At 45.2% G+C, this 26592-nt stretch overlaps 1 protein-coding gene across 1 annotated transcript; it reads right to left on the reverse strand.

Moving 5' to 3' along the window:
* Positions 1–5352: 5352 nt before the first annotated feature.
* Positions 5353–26237, reverse strand: ZNF333 (zinc finger protein 333). Its single transcript, XM_080672336.1, has 9 exons — positions 25973–26237; positions 19944–20026; positions 17427–17543; positions 14820–14907; positions 11157–11245; positions 10399–10525; positions 9678–9773; positions 9062–9138; positions 5353–8553 (listed from the first exon to the last, which is right to left on the reverse strand). The coding sequence occupies exons 2-9, from the start codon at positions 19986–19988 to the stop codon at positions 7453–7455; spliced, it is 1740 nt and encodes a 579-aa protein (XP_080528462.1). The 5' UTR covers positions 19989–20026; positions 25973–26237; the 3' UTR covers positions 5353–7452.
* Positions 26238–26592: the final 355 nt, after the last annotated feature.

Below are 26592 nucleotides of genomic sequence, written 5' to 3' on the forward strand. Positions count from 1 at the left end.
ATATGGTAATGGATTTTAAAATCCAAAAATGATAAAACAATATTATTAAAATATTAGGAGAAATTTGAGAGAAGCTGAACTTCTCTGCCTAGCAAACAAAAAATGGAAATGAGTATTGCTCCCAACCTAACAATAAAAAATCCATGTAAACTACAAAATCATTAATTTTCTTGAACCCATAAGACAATTGAGGTAAAAGGCAACAAAATAACCTAAAATCTAAAGAAAGACAGGATCATCCAAGGAGAGACCACCAGGAGAACTGGTTCATTTATGGCAGAGCACTAAGGGAAGTTATTTGGATGCAAAATGAATAGTTAAAAATAATTCATCTAAATATTTAATGAACTGCTAAGGGCCAAGTGTGAGTAATCATGATAGTATAGAATCTCTGAGGGAGTGGCAGGAATGTGGAGAGACCCTCTCTGAGATGAAGCTTCACAGGGAACGTCTACAGCTGACAATGAAGCAAATGATGAAAACCCTCTGTCAAAACAGCCCCACCATAAGCACAAGATAACAAGGTAGCACTGGAATATAATGAAACCCGGATACAATGACTACCACTAGATAGCTCTCTCAAAAATATTCTAGTAAAAATATAGGTGTGCCTACTGCCAATAATTAATAATATAAACCTTAGTGTCCACTGTTCTACACACATTTTCCAGCATTCAACCAAAAATTATGGAATACATCAGCAAAAACAGTCCATGAAAAGCTCGACACAATCACACTGAGGGTTAAACTAACAGACACAAAATTTTAATAATTATGAATAATATGTTAAAGGCTCTAAAGTAGTAGTTATCACCTGGGGGACATTTTGTCCTAGGGAACATTTGGCAATTTCTGGAGACATCTTTAGTTTCACAGCTGGAGGGGTACCTACTGTAGTAAGTGCAGGCAAGAGATTCTGCTCAGCATTCTATAATGTACAGGACAGCGCAGCCACAAAAAAGTATCCAGCCCCCCAAATGTCAATCAATAATGCTGAGGTTGAGAAACTCTGTTCTAAACTCCCTTATATAATACAGATGCTAAAAACAGATGTCTACCTTTTCACTATTAAAAACTAGAAAATGTCTACAAAAACATATAAGGTGTAAAGAGAATAACTTTTAACAGGAAATGTCATGTTCTCTTCTGTTACCCCAAAGTTGAGAAACCCCATTCTCCTGGAAAAAGGGCAATATGTATGAACATATGGGAAATTTCAAAGAAAACAGAGGCCACAATTTAAAATTTCATTAACAACATACCTTTAATCAAAATCCAAAGGCATAAAAAAAACTAACAAGCTTTACTACTTAAAGTTTCTGGATAATAAAGAACACCATTAATGAAGCCTGAAGACTACATAAAATATTTTTATGTTAGTAAGAGATTAATCCATAATTTTTAAATTTCAATGATAAAATGCTAAAAATATATTAGAAAATTATAGGTCATTAACAGAAAAAGAAAAATGCTAAGACATAGTAATCAAGAATTCTGAAATTAATACAAGAAGCTAATATTGCAGGAATTAGAAAAATATAGAGCTGGATAACATTCAACATTCATTAGACCAGAGTGGGAAATGGATATTCTCATTAAGTACTAGGATAAATTAATATACACACTTACTTTAATCAGCAATTTGTTACTAGCTATGAAAGTTTAAGATGCACATATCCTAGGACCCACAAATCCCACTTCTTTGAGTCTACCTTAGAGAAATACTCTCGTATTCATAGGAAGATATTTATTAGAAGGTGTTTCATGTAAATTTTACAAGAACGATCAATTGAAAAGTATGCAAGCAATAGAACGTACAACACCAAGAGTGAACCCTAATGCAAACTATGGACTTTTGGTGATTATGAAGCATCAATGTAGGCTCATCAATTTTAACAAATGCACCATACCAGTGAGTGATGTTGATAATGAGGGAGGCTATACATGTGTGGGGGCAAGAGTAGACAGGCAAATTGGTAAAACTTCCTCTTAACATTGCTGTAAACCTAAAACTTCTCTAAAAAAATTAGTTATTAAAAAATAGAGGGGTTAATTTCCAAAATATATAAAGTACTCATGCAACTCAACAAAAGGATAAGTAATCTAATTAAAAAATGGGCAGAGGACCTGAATAGACACTTCTTCAAAGAGGACATACAAATGGCCAAGTGACATATGAAAAAATGTTCAATGTCACTAATCATCAGAGAGATGCAGATTAAAATGACAATGAGATACCACCTCACACCTTCCAGAATGGCTACCATCAATAAATCAACAAACAAGTGCTGGAGAGGATGTGGAGAAAAAGGAACCCTAGTACACTGCTGGTGGCTATGCAGACTGGTACAACCACTATGGAAAATAGTGTGGAGTTTCCTCAAAATGGAACTGCCATATGACCTAGTGATCCCACTTCTAGGAACACAGTTAAACCTCGTTTCTTGAAAATCTTCCATCTCAAACAATTCAGTTCTTGACCAAGTTGTTCACAGAAAAAAATGTCTCAGTCATCACGCTAACCGGTTTGGCTCAGTGGATAGAGTGTCAGCCTGCAGACTGTAAGGTCCCAGGTTCGATTCTGGTCAAGGGCATGTACCTTGGTTGCAGGCACATCCCCAGTTGGAGGTGTGCAAGAGGCAGCTGATCGATGTTTCTACTCTCTTTCCCTCTCCCTTCCTCTCTGTAAAAAATCAATGAAATATATATATTTTTTAAAAAGTCTCAGTCATCAACCAAAACTTCAGTTTTCCACCTGACAACTCTTTCATGCTGATACCTCAGCATAACAAATGTGTCTCTCAGGCAACAAACAAAGAAGAGAATGCATTTGTTGCTGGCAAAATGAAGGATTGGCACAACTTTAAAAACCTAAAGAGGCCATCAAGAGTGTGTTAAAAAAAAAAGAGAGAGAGAGAGAGAGAGAGAGAGCTAATGTTGCTAAGGGTGTGAAAGCACTGACAAAACAACAATCACAGGCAATTGAATAGGTAGAAAAACTGTTGTTTACTGGATAAAGGAAAAGTAACTAGCTAGTGATAGATTTCGGGAGCAGTGATATATGAAAAATTCCTTTGAGGCTAGTAGGATGTGGTTTGATAAATTTAAGAAAAGAAGTGTTTATTTATAGATTAAACAGTACATTAGACATGTACTATATATAAAAAGTTTAAAACAGGGAATCATTTGGGGGTCTGGAACATATTAATTCAATTTACATTATTTCTAATGGGAAAAAAATGATTCTGTTTTCGAACAAATCACTTCTCAAACAGCCTTAGGTTTGAGAACCAAGTTTCCACTGGATATCCTAAGAAACACAAAACACTAATCAGAAAGAATGTATGCATCCCTATGTTCATAGCAGCACAATTTACAATAGCTAAAATCTGGAAACAGCCCAAGTGCCCATCAGTAGACGAGTGGACTAAAAAGCTGTAGTACCTTTACAACATGGAATACTATGCAGCATGGGGTAACCTGGAGAGTATTATGCTAAGTGAAATAAGCCAGTCAGAGAAAGACAAGTATCTCATGATCTCACTCATATGTGGAATCTAATTAAAAAAATAAACTGACAAACAAAATAGATACAGAGACATAGAAGCATGGAACAGACTGTTGAATCTCAGAGGGAAGGCAGGGGTGGGTAGGTGGGAAGAGATCAACCAAAGAACTTGCATGCATATATGCATAACCCATGGACGCAGACAATAGGGTGGTGAAGGCCTGGGCGGGTGGTGGGGAAGGGCTAGAAGGGGTCAATGGGGGGAAACAGGGGACATACCGTATTTTCCCATGTATAAGACGCTGTTTGTCCAAAATCATTAGACTAAAAATAAGGGGTGTCTTACACACAGAAGTCAGCTGAGGAGGGAGCCGCACGGTGCGTAGTTGCCCATACCTTGTTAAACAGGCTCCCTCCAATCATAAGCTTTATTGTTACTGACGTCAACTGATGCTGTAATTAGAGAAAGAGGTGGAGAGTGCACAGATGCAATGGGGACCAGAGTGTTCTGAGCCCATAAAGATGTCAAAAAATAAAAAGATAAATACCAGTAAGCGATTGTCTTACTCTGCAAAATTCAAACTGAATGTAATCAGCTATGCAAAAGAGCCTGGAAACAGAGCTGCAGAGAGACAATTTGGACCTCCTCCCACTGAGTGAATGGTCAGACAATAGAGAAAACAGGAAGAACAACTCCTTAAGATGCCAAAAAAAAGAAGGCCTTAACAGGAAAACCAGCTAAATGTTTAAAATATTGATTTCTTAATTTGGGGTTGGAAAAGTGGGGGGCGTCTTATACATGGGGGCGTCTTATACATGGAAAAATACAGTATGTAATATTTCCAACAATAACAATTTTTTTAATTAAAAAAATGAAACACACTGCAGATACCAGAAAAAAAATTATCAAAAAAGTTTATTTAATTGCTTCAAAATATATAAATTAAAAAATGATAGAATTATAAGATTTATTCAGCAATCCACAATCATGGCAGGAGGGTTAAATGTATCTCTTTTAGTAAATGATAGATCAGAAACTGCTATGGACCAAATGTTTGTGTCCACCAACACTCATATGTTAATGCCTTTCCCAGTGCGATGGTAGCTGAAGATGGGGCCTCTGGAGGGTGATTAGATTATGGGAGTAGACCCCTCTTGGATGGGATTAGTGCCCTTATAAAAGGGACACCAGAAGCTCCCTCAATCCTTCTGTCATGTGAGTTCAGAGAGAGAAGCTGGCCATCTGTGAACCAGGAAGCAGACTTTGAATTTGCCAGTGCCTTGATCTTAGACTTCTAGGCTCCAGAACTGTGAGAAATAAATTTCTGTTGTTTATACTAGTAAGCCACCCAGCCTAGAGTATTTTTGTTATAGCTGCCTGAACTGATTAAGACAGAGATCAATCCTATATAATAACCAATCCTATATAATCCTATATAATAAAGAGGTAATATGCAAATTGACCATCACTCCAACACACAAGATGGCCGCCCCCATGTGGACACAAGATGGCCAGCAGGGGAGGGCAGTTGTGGGTGATCAGGCCAGCAGGGGAAGGCAGTTGGGAGGGACAAGGCCTGAAAGGGAGGGCAGTTGGGGGCAACCAGGCCTGCAGGGGAGGACAGTTGGGGTGGAGGGTGGGCTCAGGCCTGCAGGGGAGGGCAGGTGGGGGGGACCAGGCCTGCAGGGGAGGGCAGTTGGGGGCAACCAGGCCTGCAGGGGAAGGCAGTTGGGAGCGACCAGGCCTGCAGGGAAGGGCAGTTGGGGGCAACCAGGCCTGCATGGGAAGGCAATTGGGAGCGACCAGGCCTGCAGGGGAGGGCAGTTGGGAGGGACCAGGCCTGCAGGGGAGGGCAGTTGGGGGTGACCAGGCCTGCAGGGGAGGGGTTAGGGGTGACCAGGCCGGCAGGGGAGGGCAGTTAGGGGTAACCAGGCTGGCAAGGGAGGGCAGTTAGGGACAACCAGGCCTGCAGGGGAGGACAGTTAGGGGTGACGAGGCCGGCAGGGGAGGGCAGTTAGGGGTAACCAGGCTGGCAAGGGAGGGCAGTTAGGGGCAACCAGGCCTGCAGGGGAGGACAGTTAGGGGCAACCAGGCCAGCAGGGGAGGGCCGTTAGGGGTAACCAGGCTGGCAGGGGAGGGCAGTTAGGGGCAACCAGGCTGGCAGGGGAGGGCAGTTAGGGGCAACCAGGCCTGCAGAGGAGGACAGTTAGGGGCAACCAGGCCAGCAGGGGAGGGCCGTTAGGAGTGACCAGGCTGGCAAGGGAGGGCAATTAGAGGCAATCGAGCTGGCAGGGGAGCAGTTAGGCATCGATCAGGCTGGCAGGGGAGTGGTTAGAGGGTGATCAGGCTGGCAGGCAGAAGCGGTTAGGGGAAATCAGGCAGGCAGGCAGGTGAGTGGTTGGGAGCCAGCAGTCCTGGATTATGAGTCAGGATGCCAGGATCGGGCCTAAATGGGCTGTCGGACATCCCTTGAGGGGTCCCAAATTGGAGAGGGTGCAGGCTGGGCTGAGGGACACACACCCCCGTGCACAAATTTCATGCACCAGGCCTCTAGTATCTACACTAATAAAAGAGAAAGATGCAAATTGTACCTTTGCAACGCTCACCAGCCAATCAAGAGTATGCAAATTAACCCAACAAATATGGCGGGTTAATTTGCATATACAGGCACTGAGCAAAGGGGGGCGGGACACTTGCGTCTTCACCATGGTGATGACGCAGGCGTTCCACACCATCCCAGCCACTCAGGGCCTCTGGGCAGCGTGGGAAGGTGGAAAGGTGGCTCCAGGCCGGAGCAAAGGCAGTGCCAGCAGCCAGGGGAAGGAAGGCCCATTCTTGCATGAATCTTCATGCAACAGGCCTCTGGTTTATTATAAATGTGCAGATTTTGAAACACAAATAATAGGCTTGATTTAGTAGACTTATGTAGAATACATTGATTTCAACCACCCATGAAGCACTTATAAAAACTGACCATATATTAAGCGCATCTGTTAGAAATTGTATTCAACTGTAATAAGCCCATCTCTGCCTTCTCCTCCCCACCTCCCTCCTCAAAAAGCTAATGTCACATACTAGTAAGAAGTGCATCTAACAAGATATTCAGAAATAAATAGTTCGGGGCTGGTGCAGACACATAAAGATACCAACTGCAGAACCAGAATGTTTGTAACTTCTGGCCACACTCTCTTTAGCCTGTAGCTTTTATCCTCATGGTCACAGATGGCTCCTCTAGCACTGGACACCACATCTGCTTGTGCAAAAGGCTAGTAGAGGGACCTGGCTAAATGAAACCACTCCTTTCCAACCACTTTCCCAGGAGTCACACCCAGCAACTTCTCATACTGACCAGAACTGGGCAATGTGGGCTTCTCTAACTGCAAGAAGGACTGGGAGATGGAGGTTTTTTAATAGTGCACATTACCAATGTGAACAAAAAACTGAGGTTCTGTTGTAAAGAAGAAAGGGCAATTTTGGGAGGCAACTAGTAGGATGTGCCATACTAGACCAAAAAGAAATCTCAACAAACACCTAAGATTCAGTAACCCAAAGACCACACAGTCTGCTCAGTGTAATTAAATTAGAAACCAACAACAAAAAAGCAACTAAGAAACACCCAGATATAAGCAGGAACTTTCCAGAATGACAGACATGTTCTATATCTTGAATGGGGTGTTGGTTACATGTATATATACATCTGCCCAACTCATCTAACTCGTAAGATTTATGCATTCCACTACAAATAATTATACAAAAACATAACCATGCATAGTTATTTAAAAATCTAATTACAAGTAAGTAATGTGTCAAAGATTTAATAATGGAAACTAAAACTATATTTAGAATTAAACAAAAATTAGACATCAAAACATGTTATGAATCTAAACAAGTACTGTAAGAGATTATTATAGGCCCAAATGTTTATATTTTTACAAACTGGAAGTTAATTAGCAAGGGGCCTACCAAATGAATGAGACACTGATAAAGGCAGGCTGCCATTCCTAACGTTTTCTCTCCTGGTATGAATCCTTTTATGCACAGTAAGTGAAGAGCTATGCCTGAATGCTTTCTCGCACTGATTACATTCATAGGGTTTTCCTGTAGTGTGTGTTCTCACGTGTACAATAAGGTGTGAAGACTGACCAAAGGCTCGCCCGCATTCCTGACAGACATAGGGCTTCTTGCCAGTATGGGTCCTTGTATGTTTTCTGAGGGATGAGGGCTCACTAAAGGCTCGCCCACACTCCTGGCATGCATAGGGCTTCTCTCCAGTGTGGGTTCGCATGTGACTCTTGAGGGTTGAGAGACGACTCAACACCTGACCACAAGTAGTACACTCATAAAGTTTCTCCCCCGTGTGGATCCTCTTGTGAACATTCAGATGGGTACTCGTCCGGAAGGGCTTTCCACACTGGTTACACTCATATGGTTTCTCTCTGGTATGAGTTCGCAAATGAGTCTTCAGTGACGAATGTTCCCTGAAAGCTTTCCCACACTGACTGCATTCAAAGGGCTTCTCTCCAGTGTGAGTTCTTATATGGCTCCTCAGAGAAGATGGCTGATTAAAAGCTTTCCCACAATCCTTACATTCATAGGGCTTTTCACCCGTGTGGTTTCTCTGGTGCAAAATCAGGTTAAAGTTCCTTGTGAAGGTTTTCCCACACTGACTACATTCAAAAGGTTTCTCTCCTGTGTGTGTCCTCATGTGGCGTCGCAGGTTCGAGGAGTACTTGAAGGCATGCCTACATTCTTGACATTCAAAGTACTTCTCTGAGGTATGAGTCTTCTCGTGCCTGATAAGGTCAGAGCTGTATCTGAAGGATTTTTCACATTTGTTACATGCATAGGTTTTATCTCCACTATGTCCACTATGGGTCTTCTCATGCACTATTAGGTGAGTGGTCTGGAAGAAGGATTTCCCACGCTCTGGGCATTCATAGGGGTGGCCTCCAGCATAAATTTTCTCACACTGAAAAAGTTGTTTGATACTGTTAAAGGGTTCCCCAAGTTCATTATAGAGTTTTTCTCCATGCAGAGGTTGCTCCTGTCAATTAAGGAAAATGTGAAGACCAAATATTTCATTATAATCATCGACATTCTCCCTCAAGTAAATTGTGTGTAGAGTCAAGACATTTCTATAGCTGAAGCTTTTACCATTTTCATGTGTCTGTACTATTTCTTACCCTAAGTTCTATCAAGTGGATGCAATGCCACAAAGAGCTATCATTTTCATTACTTTCATGGGGTTTCTTAGATGTAGACTTTTTCTGAATTGTTTAAGACTACACTAAGTTTTAAATGCACCATGTCTGTGTCCCATTTAGGAACATGGTTAGTTGTGGGAATTCTATGAAGATGCATCTTAATTTACATTTCAAGTTTTCCCCCACTTCATCATGACATTCACAGACTCTCTATCAAGAAACTGTTTTCTCCTGGGTGAGCACCCCTTGCCTTAAATCTCTCTCTAGCCTTATGTGCTGTTTTTCTAACCAGCAGCAACTCCAGACTTCTTATTATAGAAGACCAAGAATAACTGTTGTGTACCTTACCCTTTCTATGCCAATGGATGCAATCTTCGCAAAAGTATCTTGGTTAAGAATTGACTCTTGGGGTTGAGGTTGAGGTTCTGAAATGAATTAAAAGGAAGAGGGAGAAATTAAATGTTCATAGAAGGAAACTAGGATAAGATGACCAAAAAAGTAAGCTAAGACAAGTAGATTATTTTTTAAATACTGATCTTAAATATGGGAAGGAAGGGTGAAAGGGAGAAATGTACCAGAGAGTAAAGGAAAATTTTAAGGCATTTGGCTATGTGAGGAGTCATGAAATCACAGAAACAAAGGATAGAAATGGTAGATAATTTACTAAGGAAGTATTCTGTGATGTTGAGAGGAAGTATTAACAATCTACAGTAGGGAGGAACTGGATGAAATACACACGTGGAAATGCTAAATGTGAAGGGATGGAGGGATAAATCGTTCTGTGAAACCAGAGTAATGTATTTGAGATAAGAGAAAGGAAAAAAGGTGAAAACTCACTAAGAGAGCTCAACCAATAGCCTTCTCTGTCAAAGGCGTTGAAAGTATGGTCCCTATGACACTTTCCAAATTGAGCATTCATCTTACCAGTCAGAGCTAGCGCTCCCCTGATATGCCTGGCACTCACCTGTTCGGACTCCTGGGAACATCCCTCTATCAGTGATCCACAGCTCTTCTCTTTGCTCCAAATAGGAAAAGGTACTGAGTTTGCATAGTTGATCTCCTGCTTGTGGGGAAAGACACATAGTTTGGGCAGACTACACCTGCCATGAAACCAGGGCTGATATTCTGAAGTCATTAGGGGCGCTGGAGACAGAAGCAGTGAAATGAGCATGCCTAAATGTTGATGGGCACAACAGAGCTCTTTCACTAAGGAACAAGCTCCTTCGCTGGGTTCCCAAGGACACTGGGACATTCCAGTCCCCCAAACCTAGGGATGTACATATTTGAAAAGCCCAGAAACAGCAGATACATCTTCATTTCAATGGGGAGGCCCCTAGACTATCTCTATATATAAAAGCCTAAGCAACCATCCGACTGTCCAGTAGCTATGACGCACACTGACCACCAGGGGGCAGACGCTCAACGCAGGAGTGGAAACCACAGGCATGGAAACATGGAACAGACTGATAAATCTCAGCGGGAAGGAGGGAGAGGAGAGGGTGGGAAGAGATTAACCAAAGGTCTTATATGCATATTAGAAGCCCAAAGCACACATTCCTGCACCGGTGATGTCCCTCAGACTGGCCTTGTCTGTCTTTTCATCTCTCAGTTTTCAAACCAGCACAGTTCCAGGAACCCATTCTTGCTGCATGAGTGTATGGATGAAGTAATAAGACCAGCCTTACCCACAGAGGCCAGGTTCTTGTAGTTCTCTAGCATCACGTCTCTATACAGGCTTCTCTGGGCAGAGTCTAGAAACATCCATTCTTCTGGGGTGAAGAGCACAGTCACATCTGCAAAGGTGACTGGTTCCTAAAATGCACACCCATTCAGGCTCAGTCAGGGGCCACTTCTGCCAACACTTAAGAGGATGGTGGGGAGTTGGCAAGCCTGGGAACAGAGACACTGTGTGGAGGATTTTCAGATGGGGCTCTGAGGTACCTCAGAATCTGCCCTTTGGCTTAGGCCTCAAAACTAGAATTCTCTCTCTACTCTTCCCTTCCTGAGGGATAGCACCCAGAGGCACAGTACCAAAGGACCTCAACTTCATGACAGGACTTAGCTATTGACAATTAGCTAGGAAGCCCTTGCAGTTTTATTCCCCTTCAGTCCCAGGGTCCAGCAGACCTAAGCATGTGGCAGGCAAGAAAAAGGCAAGAGAGAAATATTTGCTCCAGGAGACCATGATGGTTAGGAGACAAGGACAGCTCACATCCTTGCTTTATTTTCCCTCCTGATGCTCAGCAGAACATGGCACTTAACAACCTGGGGAAGATCTGACTGAGGGGGTGTGTTCATTGCCAGGGCCATCCTCCACCCACTGAGAGAAGCCCCATGCCTAGATGCCTGGAAGTCAACCCTGTGGGGTCAAAAAGCTCCAGGTAATGAGAAGGAAACAAGGGGGCAAAGCAAGAAAGAAGAGCAAGGTGCACTTCTTACTTACCTGTACACAGGAAGACAGCACGCCAGGAACCACAGTTTCTTCCTCTATGCTTTTCTCCTGCAGCCACAAAGGGTCCTGAGCAAGCAGAGCTAGAGGAGAAGGGGAGGGCTGTGAGGCCCAGTGAGCATACTCACAGGACCAGAGACCCACCCTGATTGTTAGTGACCACATGTGTACACACACCCATGCACACACTCATAGGGACATGCACAGTGCCCACACTCCCAGCCTCCTTCCCAGTTTTTTGTATAAGTTCCTCCTCCGTCTCGCCTCTGGCTAGCATCCCCATGTTACAGAACTTCCTCTTCTCATCTCCCTCAGTACTCTCTGCCTCAGCTGGCAACCTGCCCCTCTACTTGGCCAACTCTACTTGACAATGCTGACTCAGATCTGAATTCCAGACCAGACACCCAACCATCAGCTCCAATCTCTCCACTTACCTATCTGGGGGAACAAGAATGGAATATCCAGAATGAGCTAGAAAGCAGGGCTGTCGCCCCAGCAGGCAGCTCTAAGAAACAAGGATTATTCTCAGGCCTTGATCTTCCCCTGCTGGGTTGTGAACTTGCTTGGGACTCGTGACCCCTTTTTTCTCTCCCGTTGGGAATGGAAATGACTGTCCTAAGCAGGCCTCACCATTGTATTCTGGAAGCAGATATCTCCTTTCTGGTTTCACAGGTTCACAGATGGAGAGAAGTTTGCCCCAGCTGGATCACACCCTAAATCTCACCCATATCTGATTTGAATGATTTACATGATAAAATTTGGGCCTTTTTTCAGTTGATGAGATTTAGATGAAACTTTAGACTGCTGGAATGGGTAAAAATTGGGGACACCAATTTGTGGGAGCCAGAGGGCAGACTGTTATGGGTTGGATTGTGTTCCCAAATAAAAGAGGAAGTTCTAACTCCCAGTACCTCAGAATGTGATCTTATTTGAAAATTGGGTTTTTGCAGATGTAATTAGTTAAATGAAGTTACAGTGAAGCAGAGTGGGCCCTTAATCCAATGACTGGTGTCCTTATAAGAGGAAAAGAGACACAGAAACGGGGACACATGAGGGGAGAAGACCATATGACAATGCAGGCAGAGATTGGATTAATGCATCTACAAGCCAAGGAACACCAAGGATGCCAACAACCAGCAGAAGCTAGGAGAGAGGCAAAGAAGAACCCTCCCCTCCAAATTTCATAGGAAGTATCACCCTGTGGACATCTTGATTTCTGTACCTTTAGACCTATGAGCTATAAATTTCTGTTGTTTCATCCCCCGCACAACACACACACACACACACACACACACACACACACACACACACACACACACAATGCGCTCACCACCTTCTTCTCAAAGGCTATTCCTCTTCCAGTGTTCCCAATCTCAGGAAGTGACATCCCTGCCTCAGATGTGAAATCTCTCCCCTCTCTGACACTCTACAGACCCCAAAAATTAATCCCCCCCAAAATAAATCAGTAGTGACATCTCTACTTGAAGCACCCACCTCTCTCCAACTCCCACCCACCCACTTCCTTTCCTCCTAACCCTGTCCTCACTGTGGCTAATGCCACATCATACCTTTCTCCCTCCTGGATCCACTTAAATGTCACTCCCTCATGACTTAGATGCCACAACCCTGTCCCCCACACAGCATTTGGCACATAAATGCTCTGAATCATCTGGTAAATGAATGTACATACTACTCATCAAATTGTCTCAACTTGACCTCCTATGTGTCTTAGAATGAACGTTCCATGCTTACCTACTGTGCAGATAAAAGTTAACACAGCAGGCTTGACGGTGCTTCTTGACGGTGCTGATGGCAAGGTTGGACCTTGGCTGGGGTCTGGAAACTTGGATTTCAAGAGGGTTCCCACCACCCTAACTGATAAGAGGAGTTAACTCTGCTTAAACAGTTTGTACAATATAGTTTGTGCTGAATGCCTGCTTCCCTTCTAGGAGTCTGGAATGTAGGTAATGTTCTGGGCAGAGGGTGCCTACATGCCCAGCCACTAATAAAAACTCTGGGTGCTGAGTCTCTAATGAGCCTCCCTGGCAGACAACACTTCGCACAAGTTGTCCCAGCTCATTGCAGGGAATTAAGTGCTTCCCATGTAATTCTGCTGGGAGAGGAATCTGGAAGCTTGTGCCTGGTTCCCTCCAGACTTCATCCCATGCACCTTTTCCCTTGGCTGATTTTGCTTTGTATCCTTTCCCTATGATAAACCATAGCCACGCATACAACTATATGCTGTGCCCTATGAGACCTTCTAGTAAGTCACCAAACCTGGGAGTGTCTTAGGGACACTCGCCCCAACTCTAAGTCACCACCATTCCATTCCTAACTGCCTGCATCCACCATTCACATCTTCCCTGAAGCCCATCATCCTCCCAGGTGCTGTGAGTTCTGTTAAGAGCCACAGGTGCACGGTACCACTCACCCAAATGCGCCCCTACTTTCAGTAGTCTTAGGACATGAGCCAGGGTTCTGTTCCCACACTTCCAGGCCCTAAATGATCTGGAAACCATTCACTCTCGTCAGCTCATACCACTCTCTCCACTTCCCTCTGTCCCTTCCATCGGTCCCTGGGCATACCAGGCCCTGAGGTGTTTTACAGATGCTGTTCCTAGGCCTGAAATCATCTCTCCAAACTCTCTCCAAACAGCACAATATCTGGCCAAACTACTTGATACAGTTTTTATGATGTAATCCAGTGCTTGCAATTAAAGTTAAGATGCTTTCTGTCTCCAGAATTTTTTCCCCTACTTCTGAGGAAATGTGCCTTTTACATAATTGTGTAGTAAAGAATGTAATCTCTCCTAAAGAGAGGGCTGGCCTTTTGCCACAGCTGAGTGGGGCCTGCTCTTTTTTTTAATATATCAATTTTTTAATATCAATTATCTTAATCCTCACCTCAGGATATATTTAAGATAGGGGGGCTGGGTTGGGGGGAGAGAGACAGAAACATCCATTGGTTGCCTCCCATAGATGACCAGACTGGGGATCGAACCTGCAACCTTTTGACATACAGGACAATGTTCCAACCAACTGAGCCACCTGGCCAGAGCTATATCAATTGTTTTATTACAATAGCTCCTTTGGTTAAAGAGCATTTTTGTTGTTGTTGACACTAGGGCCTGCTCTTTCAAAACAGAAAGATCTGAAAGCCAAAAAACAAAAACCTGAGAACTGTGAAATGTCTTTCCCCTTGAACACACAGATAATGAGAGAGGCCCTGCCGGAAGCCTATCATTGTAGAAAGCTGTGGACAGGGAATTCAGAGGGCTGGTCAACCTTAATTGAAGCCCCCACCTGTTAGTCCTAAATTCAATGATTAGCTTCTATTGGAGTTTCCTGGGTGTATCCCGTAATCTTAATAAAAGGGATGGCGAAGCCAGAGTGAGGAGTAGTTCTCCCACTAGAGTTGGACTACCGCCTGGCCCCCCATTTCCCAAATTAATATTTTTCTAAGTCTCTTTCATTTGTGTGCGGCCTTCTCCAGAACCCGAACCCTGAACCGGAACCCTGGATCACACAGGACGTGAAAGGGGTTTCCACAAGGCCCTTAAGTATTCTGCCTGCCATCAGAGGAAATGAAGGCAGGAGATGCAATTTTTCACAGGACAGCCAGGCCCTCTGACTGTGATTCCACCAGGACTCACTCACCAGAACCCTTGGCCGCCCAGGGGTCAGGAACGCCCAGTGCAGGCTCCAGCGTGGCCACCCCCTGAATCTGCACAGCCACCTTCAGTCCCTGCACGGAGTGACAGGCACAGATCAGAGACACATGGTGATGGAAGGGATCCATTCACACCTGCTCACTGACTGAATTCTCATGACTGGTCCTGATTTGGAGAACATATGATGCTAGAGGCCTGGTGCACGAAATTCATGCGGGGGGGAGGGGTGGGGGGCGGGGGGCGGGTGTCCCTCAGCTCGACCTGCACCCTCTCCAATCCGGGAGCCCTCTCACAATCTGGGACTTCTGGCTCCTAACTGCTCACCTGCCTGCCTGCCCTAACCACTCTACCTGCCTGCCTGATTCTGCTAACTGCCCTCCCCTGCCAGCCTGGTTGCCCCTATTAACTTATTTTTTAATCTTATCCCCTTCACACACAATTGTATTTGACTTCCTTATTGGCTTCTCCCTCTCACACAATTTTTCTCTCTCCTTTATGTAACACTTTTTCCTACTTACTCATCATTTATAAACTTTCTTTCCTCCTTATTTCCTACTTCTCTTCCATCATCCTTCTTCCCATCTTTCTCCTACCCTCCCTCCCTCCCCACATTCCTTCTTTCCTTTATCTTTACCCCTGTCCTCCCTCCCCTTTTCCTTCCTTCCCACCTTAATTTTTTTTTTCACTTCCTCCCTCGGACCTGCTTTGCTCCCTCCCCCATTTCTTCCTTCTTCCCATTCTCCTTTTAAGCTCTACTGACCCCTTTAAAACTTTTCTTCCCTCCCTCTTTTTCTCTCATCCTACCTTTCCCATACATTCTTCTCTACTTACTTCCACTGTTTTAATATCTATCTATCTACCTGCCTAATTATTCACTATCATTTATCTTTTTTCTTTTCTGACTCCTACTTTTAAAATCTGTCCCCAGGACACAACTATACTTGATTTTCATTATAGCTCCTACAGTTCACTCATACATCCTCTTTCCTTCTTTAACTCTGCTCTCAACTGACTCCTTTATAAAGTTCTTCTCTTCCTCCCTCCCTTCTTAAAGCTTCCATTGGAAGGGGGGGGGGGCGCGTTAACCCCCAGCCCAGGGCTCAGACCCAGCCAGGTGTTCGCCGCCCCCCTTCCCCCAGCCTCCCCACCGCTGTCCTGCTCCCATTCCCTGCCCAGGACGCCCAGTCCAGTGAGGGTGGCTGAGGCCCGTGCAACCCAGGTGCTGCTGCTGCTGCCACAAAGCAGGAGCGCCTCTGTCCAGAAGGCCTCGAACTGTCCACACTCCATCCTGGACCCATGGGTGCCGCCCTGCCAACAGCCTGTGCCAGGGGCCACCGCCCTCCTCCCTTGCTGGGTGCACCTGCTCCCCGGCCCCACAGTCGCCACCCCTCCCCCGCCCCAAGTGCAGCCCCCCGTTTCCTTCCCTTTTCCATTCCTGTGTCTTTTTCTTGTTCCCTTTCTGTATTTGTTTCTCCTCTCAGTCTGTCTGCATGCAGGCCTGCCTTCCTCTCTCACTCCTTTCTTATCCACTCCTATCGTATCCTATCCTACCCCAGGCCTTGCAGCTGCCTGAGTAGAGGGCAGGGACGCAGCCTACTGATCTGGTCGTGATGTGACGCTGTAACAGATAATTTGCATATTTCTTTATTATTAGTATAGATGAGGACATGCCCTGATTACCTGTCCAGATTTACCCAATTTTCAAGACAAGGCTAATCACTATGTTAGAACTGCAACTCCAAGAAGGATAGAGAGAAGGGGCCCCAATGGAGGAGGCCTCCTCTGAGCAGCCTCCAGCTGTGGGGGAAATGCTGGAGCAAAGCTAGCAGTGGGTGCCAGCAGGTTGAGTGGTAGAGGGAGGGTGTGGCATGAACCCATGAAAATGAGGGGAGTTAGGAAGGAAGCCCTGTTGGAAGAAAGGATTTGAATGGTCCTCTACTAGTGGCTGCTCGCTCTGGAAAGGTATCTAACCTGACCTGCACTTCTAAGGGATGCTGCTGGCCTCTATACCCAGAGTGGGACCAGTGGAAGCAGGAGTCTGTTAGAAGCAGTTCCTGGATGACTCCAGGAAGGGTGGTAGCAGGGGGGACAGGAGGAGCAGTCAAAAGTAGGTTATAGCTTGGCAGAAAAGCTCGCAGGACTTGGTGGTGGATGGGAAGTAAATGCACAGGTCTCTGAGGGCAGGTGATGGGCAGGGGCAGGTGGGAGGCCCCTTCTCCTCAGGGAAGTGTCCCTTTCTGATACTCTCAGACATCAGCCTGGACACTCCTAATCCAGCCCTTAGATCACAGGACCCGCTCATTCCTATAGGTTTCCTGGTGTTTGTGAGGGTGAAAATATTGGGAGGAAAAAAGGCTGAACCAAAAAAGGCAAGGTCAGAGTGCTAATCCCTGCAGCCTTCGAGATTTGCCTTCCATGCAGAAATGCTGGGGCCTGTTCAGTTCTTACTAGGAGCTAAGCCAGGGCCTCCAGTTTGTGTTTCCAACAGCGGGCCCTAGGTGCCTTCTTCCCCTCTGGCCTCCTCATTTACAGAAATCCTGAACCCTGGCCTTACTGGATGAGGCCCCCACAGCAAACCCCCTCCCAAGCTTACTCTGTATCCAGAAGGCCAAGGCGACTCCCAGAGAGCTGGCCGGTCCTCTGGAGGTGAAAGTATCCCCCTCTCTCCCATCATGGGCCGTATCTGCATCCTCAAATCAAGCCCTGGCCCCTAAGAAAAGAAGTGGAGAATGCTGATCAGGAAACAGGTAGCTGAGGTTTTCCTTGGCCTCAGAGACCCTTGGTTTAGGAATAGTGAAGTCAGAAATTGGGGCACGTGGGTCTGGCAGTTTCAGACCTGATGACTCTTTTACTCCACTGAAGGCACCAGCCACCACCAAGGGTCTCCAAGGGCAGATCACGACAGACCTGACCCCTTCTAGTTTTGGGGGGGCCTGTCCGGAGGTGAAGCCACAAGCCCTCAGAGGCACTATAGGATGTTTGACCACAGAAAGGTTGGAAGCCCTTGGTTTTGAGTATGAACCATGGTCTGTGTTTTCTTAGATTCTGTGTTTGTATATTTGGCATCCACCAATCATAGGGCCAAATCACCAGCCAGTTGTTTACGTCTCCCATGCCACCCAGAACCACCTACCTAGCCACTTCTTATACAAACCAATATTCCCCCGCCCTAAATCACCCAGACCAGGTGCCAGACAACCACATCCCCCAGAATTATTCAAACTCACCAATCCTGTTATCCTGCCCTGTGGAAACCCCAATAAAGGCTCTGACCTACACTCTTCCCTCTCTCCCTTCTGCCTCTTGAGATGGTGGTCTAAGGAGTTAGGCCCAGATTCAACTCCCAGCTCCAAATCCAACTCAACCACTTGTGGCTGATGTGTCTTAGAGATGAACTGCTCAACTTCTCTACATGTGTCTGGAAGTGGATCTCCTCTGCCCACTCAGAACATTCTGTGATTGCCTATTTCCTAGGACTAAGAGGCAGCAGGAGACCCCTCCTCTACCACACTCGGTGCTCACTACTGAGCCGGACTGGAGTTCTGTGGAAGGTACCGGAGCCCCATGCTGAGAGGAAAGAGCCACAGAAACCAGAGAGGACCTATCCATCGTGGCATCCTTCCTCCTCCCACAGTCCACCTGCCAGTCAAAACATGGAGATGGTGAGGGCCTGGAGATGCCTTCAGCAGCACCCATCTGTTCATTCCTACATTCAGCAAACATCCAGAGCTCTGTGACACACAGAATGCTCTGTAAGGGGTTACTGCACTGATCACGGCAGATGAGGCCCCTGCAATCCAGCAGCTCCAATAACACATTTGCAGATCTCAAGTTCTCAAAAAGCACATGCCCTTTTCCAAGCAGCTACTGGAAGACATCCTCTACCTAAACAAGATTGTAAGACAAGGACATCGAAGACCTGAGGAGGGGGCGGTCTCAGCTGCCCTGGGGTCTGTTGCAAGCTGTGCAGGGTAAGGGTTTTGGCTGCCCCGCAGCCCATACCAGGCTATGCAGGGTGAGGCTCCCCATGCTTAGGGCACAGGAACAGGACAGAGGTCACTACAACCCAGACCACGCCACCCTATCCCTTGGGCCAGCATCTATGATGCACAGAGGTCAACACCATAACAGAGGGAAAGGTGTGCAGATTGAGGGAACCCAGAGGTCTCATTGACTCTGGGACAAGTAGGCCCAGTCCAGGGTTGAAGCTGGGCTTTGTGTGTCCCTCTACCTAAACCCTAACCTTCAAATTCCCAACAATGGGAACCCAAATTTCGGAAGCTCCTGCAGTTTGAGAAAGCAGGAACTCAGAGCCAAAGTGGGGATAGAGGGGCTCCATGTGTATCTTCTCATACACTGTAATGTACAAGCTGGTTCTGAAGGTTCTTCTCCACTTTGAAAAGGGCTTCTTTGCAGTCTGGGGTCTCAACTTGTCTCCTAAGCAGGGAGGGATCTCTGACAACTTTCCCACGCTCCTTATAATCAGTGTGGCCCTCTCTCCTGTGGGGTCTCTTGTTCATGTCCAGGTATGGTTCCTCCAGAAGCCTTTCCCACCACAGTTAAATCCTCAGATGTCTTCTCTCCAGGCAAAGTTTGCTCCTGACAAGGGGTGAATGATGATGAAAAGCTCTCCAGCATCTGTGCTGCACCCAGGGATGCTCCCAACAGAGCACGTTTTCAGCATTTGAAGAGGTGCACCTTGTTTACACAGGTTGAGTTCTTCGAAGACACTGCAGGCTCCACCACCAGGCTCTCTCACATTCATAACTGTCCTGGGGCTGCCCTAACAGACAGCCTGTCTCTCTTGACTGTTGCAGATAAATCACATTTCACACAATCAATGTCTGACTCACAATGATGGAAATGTTTACTTGGAGGAACTGTCTATGAAGAAAGAGTCTTGAGCAACAGGTGGCGTTCACCCACATTAATGAGTCATTGACTGTGTGAACAGTCATAGTCACAGTGTCCTCTCCAACACTGTGGGGGATGCTCCTGAGGAAGTGCCCTGGCTCAAATGTCTCCCTGACCCTGGGGTGCATTTCCAACCCACATATCCATCAACTTGTCCAATGAAAGGGAATAAAGGATCACCTGCCATGAATCTTACCATTTGCAAATCATGAGATGAATTTTCCTCCAAAATATCCTGCATAGGAGTAGACTCTTTGGCTTTAGGTTGAGATTCCCAATCTAAAATGAATTGTAACCAAAAAAAAAAAAAAAAAGACACTTTGTTCAGAAAGAAATAGTGGTACGAAATTGACACAGAAAAAAATGTGTTGTCATTTTTTAATATGGACCCTAAACTTGGGGAGGTACTGAAAGGAAAGAAGGCGTCAGTAAGCAAAGTGAGTAGAGCTTTGTATGGAATTTGGAAGCGACAGGAACAAGGAGGAAATGAGAGGCTATTTTTCCAAGCAAAAGATTCCACAGAGAATGAGACTGACGTTGCCAGAATGTTATCAGACAAACAAGAAGCAATTAGACAACACACATAGAAATGTTTAACTTAAAGAGGAACTGGATAAGCAATGTGGGTAAAGATGTAGAGAAATCAAAACCTTCATCCACCGCTAGTGGGAACATAGAATGGTGCACCTGTTCTTAGACAACAGTTTGACAGTTCCTCAAAAAGTTAAACATAGGGTTACCATTATGACCCAGCAACTTCATTCCCAAGTATATACTGAAGAAAACTAAAAACATGTCCCATGAAATCTTGTAGATGAATGTTCACAACAACATATTCACAAGACAGCACAGATATTCTGGCTCAGCAAGGACCACCCTCACCATTCTGCAGGACAACTGATCACCGGGGAAGGGAAGCCCAGCGCAAGAGCATTCAGACAGGGAGCTCTCTCCATTCCAATGTTCAGCAAAGCCCACCTGCAACTTGTTTTTGTAAATAAATTTTATTGGCACACAGACATGCCATTCATTTACCTATCTCCATGGCTATATTCACATTGCCAAAAAGTATAAACAACCCATCAATACCTGATGTTTGTTACCCATAAACAAAATGGGGTCCATCCATACAATGGAAAAAATGATACATGCTATAACATGGATGAATTTCAAAAATGTTATACTGAGTGAAAGATGACATACCAAAGGTCACATGTTATATGATTATTTATATGAAATGTCCAGAACAGGCAAATCCATATAAATAGAAAGCAGATCAATGGTTGCCAAGGGCTGGAGGGAGGGGGCCTGGGGAGTGACTGATAACAGGCATAGGGTTTCATTTCGAAACGATGGGAATGTTCTGGAATACAGTAGTGTTGATAACACAATTTTGTAAATATACTAAAAAAAACACTGAATTGCGCAGTTTAAAAGGTTGCATCTTGTGGTCTGTGAATATCCCAAATTTTCTCCAAAAAAAAAAAAATGGAACGTATCTTTTTCTGAAACCAAAGAACTAAAATGTGAAAACAGAAAAAAGCTCAAGCAACTTACCTGAGAAACCTCATACCGAATAGCCTATTTCCCCTAAAAATAGAGGGCCTTTAAAATGCTCTAAGACTGATACTTTCTTAGAGCATTTTAAAGGGTTGGTCACAAGATCTCTGCGTCCCCTGGTACTGACCCACACCCACAGCACAAAGAATGCCTCGGTCTGCTGCCCTCAGCTCTTCTCTTGGCCCCATCTGGGAGGCAAGCCTGGGTTTGCATGGTGGTGCCCCTGCTCATGCAGAACAACACACATGCTGATGGAGGGCTTGCAGAGGAAAACAAATGCTTCCCAACCAGCCTCCCAGCTTCCACATGGACTTCAGCTCAAGATAATGAACGAGTACAAAGGTAGCAAAATGATCACTGAACCCAGGGCCCAAACCACAAACACACTCCTCTCTGGGGCTGAGGTTCTCTAAGCCCTGAAGCCCCAAAGTCAATGAGACCCGCACAAGTCCTGACCATGGAAAAAATTAAGTCAATGCAACAGATGCAGTTCTGTTATCCTGTGGAACCTAGTGAATGGTAAACACCACGAAGTCCATACCACATCTTTGTGGTCATGTGGCAGGCACTTATGCATTTGGTGCCAGCCTTACCCCTAGGAGCCAATGTCCTACAGTTGTCCAGTATTCCAAATCTGCACAGGTTCCTCCGTGCACCGCCCAGGAACGCCCACTCCCGGATGAGACCCACTGCCACATCCTGGAAGATGAGTGACTCATAAGACAGCACAGATATTCTGGCTCAGCAAGGACCACCCTCACCATTCTGCAGGACAACTGATTATCACCGGGGAAGGGAAGCCCAGCGCAAGAGCATTCAGACAGGGAGCTCTCTCCATTCCAGTGTTGGCACACAGCCATGCCATTCATTTACCTATCTCCATGGCTATTTTTTGCTACAAAGGCAGAATTGAGCAATTGCTGCAACAGAGATCACATGGCCCACCAAGCCAAAAATATTTACTTTCTTTTAACATTTTGACAAATCCAAAAGTATACGTTTTGGCTCTCTTTGTCACTTCATTGACCAGTGATGGCAGAGCCTGTACTTCTGAGCTTAGAGAGTTTTTCCTAAACTCCTTATTTAAAGCATCAGAAGTTTGGGTTTGATTACTTCAGTTCCTAGGTCCCCTCCCAATACTTACATATGCATTTAGTAATCTTTTATGCCCGTTAAAATAGGACTTTTGCAGCTGAAAAGTTTTATAGCCTGTAAGTTCAGAATTCTCTGGGGCAGCACCGTCTAGTAGAGCTCTCTGGGATGATGGGAATGTTCAATGTCTGCACCTGCCAAAAGGGCAGCTACCGGCCCAAGTGGCTACTGAGTGCTTGAGAAATGTGGCTCCGGTGACTAAGAAACTGGCTTTTTAAATGTTATTGGATTTTCATTCATTTAAACTTAAATTACTACAGCCATGTGTTTATAGTAGGTCTCACAAGGAAGAGCAAGGATGGCCCTAGAGGAGCTCAGCGGCCAGCTCTAAATGAGCCCCACTCTGCAGTCAGACTCCAGAATTAGGCAGAGCCCCTCCTCCAAAGCCACTTCCCACCAGAGGTCATGCACTGAAGGAGGTCACCAGGTCCCCTGGAGCAGGGCAGAAGATGCTGCACACTTCCCCTCCCTTTTCTTCCTTAGCTGGTGGTGAGAAGAGAGGGGACAGAGCTCAGGATACCTAATTATCTACCCCCACCAACCCGAATCCCCAACCCCTCACCGTGACACCAGCGCCAGGGTTTAATGTCTCAGTGGGCATCCTCCCTGCAATTCAAGGAGACCGAGTATAAGAAGAGGTGAGGGTGGAAGCAGAACACCAAACAGGGATTTGACTCAGGTAATCCCATTTTTGTAGGTCACCATCGGGGTGACCAAGTGAAAAACCCAATAAGCAACATATTGAGCCCCATGCCACCTTTCAGACCATGGCAGATGACCATTTCTACTATTGCCTCTCCCCTAAAAAAAGGATCATTTTTTCTCTTACATTCCCTCAAAATACCTCTAACAACCTCCACTTTTCCTCCATTGCCCTTATCCAGTTGTGATTTTTTATTTATTTGTTTAGGTGATATTGACTCCCTCTCTCCAACTATGACATAAACTAAGTATAGGGCTATGTCCACTTTTTCAGGACCCCAAATCCCACCACCAGCACAACACTTGATGCATACTAAGTACTTTATATACTAGGGGTTGGCAAACTTTTTCTTTGCTGTAAAAAGGCCAGACAGTAAATATCTTAGGACTTTTGGGCAATATGGTCTCTATAGCAACTATTTAACTGCAGTTGCAGCACAAAAAGAGCCATAAAAAGAACACATTTTTAAAAATGCATTCCAATAAAATTATTTATAGGAACCAGCATTGGATCAGATTTGGCCCACAGGCCAAAGTTTGCCAACACCTGCTTTATATCAGCAAACTCAATTCTACCTCTCACATGTGTTTCAAACATGGCATCTTCCCCAATTCCACAAGCATCCTCAGGACCCAACTACCATCATCTAAGTCCTGAACTTATCCAAGTTCCTATATACTGACTCCACCTATCCCAAACTCCAGGCTCAATCCAGCAACTGCTGTTTTGTCTAAATCACAAATAAAATCATGTCACTACCTTGCTTAAAATTCTGACTCAGGGGCTTCCCAATCAATGGCCTTAGAACGAGATCCAAAGTTTATAATGACCTTCAGGGCCATGCCTTCCTCTCCAACCTGGCTCATCCATTCCACGTTTCGTTTTCTCTACTTTGGCTTTCCCATTCTTTTCTGGATCCTGGAACCCACTAGGCTTTGTACTGCCTGAGGGACTGTGCATCTGGAAATGCTCTCTCAAATCCCCTCCCCATTCCTACTTCACAGTCCGATCCCTTGTCTAACTACATACAACTCATCTTTTAAGTTCAAACATTTGTCCCTTTTAAAATGCTTTTCCTGACCTCCCCAAGTTCTCCTGTTCCATGTTTCCATATTGCCCTAGTCATGATTAATTTAAAATCTGTCTTCCCAACTAGAATAAAACCTCCACAGAGACAAGCACTATACTATTTTGGTGGCATTGTTTCCCCTGTTCAGGGCCCAGTCCATCCAGGGCACTCCCAACAAAATGTGCCAAACCATTAACACTCCCCAAGGACAATTCAGCATAGCTGGCCTAAGGCGGCACATGCCTGCACACACAGGCACACACAAAAATATAACACCACAAAAATGACTTATAACGCCTGTTCAGGCAACAAATACATATCAACAATTGAATCTAAAAATCAAAATAAACGAACAGGAAATCCAATGAACAAAATAAACTGGTGAATAAAATAGAATCAGAGGCATGGAACAGACTGACGAACCTCAGAGGGAATCGGGGGAGGGCAAGAAGAGATTAACCAAAGATCTTACCTATGAACATAGATAGTATAGTGGTGAAGGCCTGGGGTGGTAGAAACCAGGTGAAGGGGGACTATGGGGGAAGAAAGGGAGACATCTGTAATACTCTCAACAATAAAGATTTTTTTTAAATGCCTGTTCATATAATACAATCCACAAGAGACTTCAGATGTCTTTAAGGAATGTTGATTCTTTGTAAAAAGGCAAGGTGAGACATGTATTCTTTCTGAAAACAAACATCTCACTCATAAAATTGAAATCTGATGTTTAGTTTTCCTCCGGAATTATTTTTTTCCTCATTTCTCAGTAGAGTGAACTTTAAACCTATTATTTAAAATAAAAATTTAAAAGAAGACACCCCATTTATGGCCAACTCAATTTCAATTACCATTACTAACAAAGCTATGTCATCTTTTTCCTGGAGTCCCACGTTTTTTGAAGCTTTGTGGTACTTACAGGCTTGGGATAACTGAGCCAAAGTAAAGAGAACTGAACAGCTTACTTTTCCTTGATAAGATTTGTGACATAACTGAGAAATAGCTTTTCTAAAGACACCCTCACCTCCTAGTAAAAAAAATAAATAAATAAATAAAATTTGATACAGTATTCACAAAGTCACAAATTAAAAGCCCAGTCAGCATGGCTCATTGGTTGAGCATCAACCCATGAACCAGGAGGTCAGGGTTCGATTCCCAGTCAGGACACATGATCAGGTTTCAGGCTCCATCCCCAGTGTGGGACGTGCAGAAGTCAGCCAATAGATGATTCTCTCTCATCATTGATGTTTCTATCTCTCTCTCCCTTCCTCTCTGAAATCAATAAAAATATATTTAAAAATAAAAAAAGAAAATAAGGAAGAGATATGAAAGGGAAAGGCAACAAAAGCTAAGTTAACAGGTCCTGAATTTAGGAACTGCAAATCGTCAATCAAAAAAAAAAATCAAAAAAAAATCGTCATCTAGCTCATCCCTTGATAAAGGATGCATTCCATTTTTTAAAATTTACTTCACAAGTCATTCAAACCAATTTGTACATGTAGACTTAGACCGAACTTTCCCATTGCCGAGCTAGATAATATGAAATGTCACATTAAATAAAATGGGAATTGCTTATGCACAGTTATCTTGCATAAGGGCGATAGGGTAGGGCCCTATAAACCCGGGGAGCCCGGTGAACTGGGGCTGGCCGGTGTCACCATTCCTGAGCTGCAGGACCTGGACTGTACTTCGTGATTTCCCTTTTGGTAAATGAATGAGTTCCCGTCTGCCGGAAGGGAGTTACCTGAGGACGAGGTACCCGGCCGGAGAAGTTGGGGACGCGGCTGCGAGTCCGAACTGTACTCAATCCATCCCGGCCCCGAGGCAACCACGAGGAGGAAGCACCTCAGCCAGGGAAGCTGTCCAAGGCCGCCCGGCCCCTCCGGGCCCTCCCCGCCCTTCCGAGCGGCCAGACCGCACCAGCAAAAACCGGAAGAGACACTCCCGCCGCAGCACGCGCCGGGGTCCTGCAGAGCAGCTAGACGCCGCCGCCGGCCGCCGCCACCGTTGCCACTGCCCCAGCGCACTTCCGCTTCCGGTCTTGGGGCCCCGGGAGCGAAAGTAGCCGGAACTTTGGTTCTCTAGAGCCAGAGGAGGTTCAGACAGTGGCTGGGAGGTTGGCTCCTTATATGTCCAACCTCGGAGGAGAGGAGAAATTCTAGTTTAATTGCCTGAGGGAGTGAGGTTAGGCCATGGGGCTGGGTCAGAGGGACCGGAGAATGGAGGTGGGGGAATGGACAGGGCTGGGGGCAGGGTTTACGTCCAATGGGCGGGGGATTGGGCGGGACCTGGGCTTGGTGGGCAGGGCTTCCCTGGCAAGGTGAATGTTCAATGTTTAACTTTCCTCTCACCTTCTCTGGCCTC

Source organism: Plecotus auritus (genome assembly GCF_963455305.1).
Source record: "Plecotus auritus genome assembly, chromosome: 6".
Taxonomy (NCBI): domain Eukaryota; kingdom Metazoa; phylum Chordata; class Mammalia; order Chiroptera; family Vespertilionidae; genus Plecotus; species Plecotus auritus.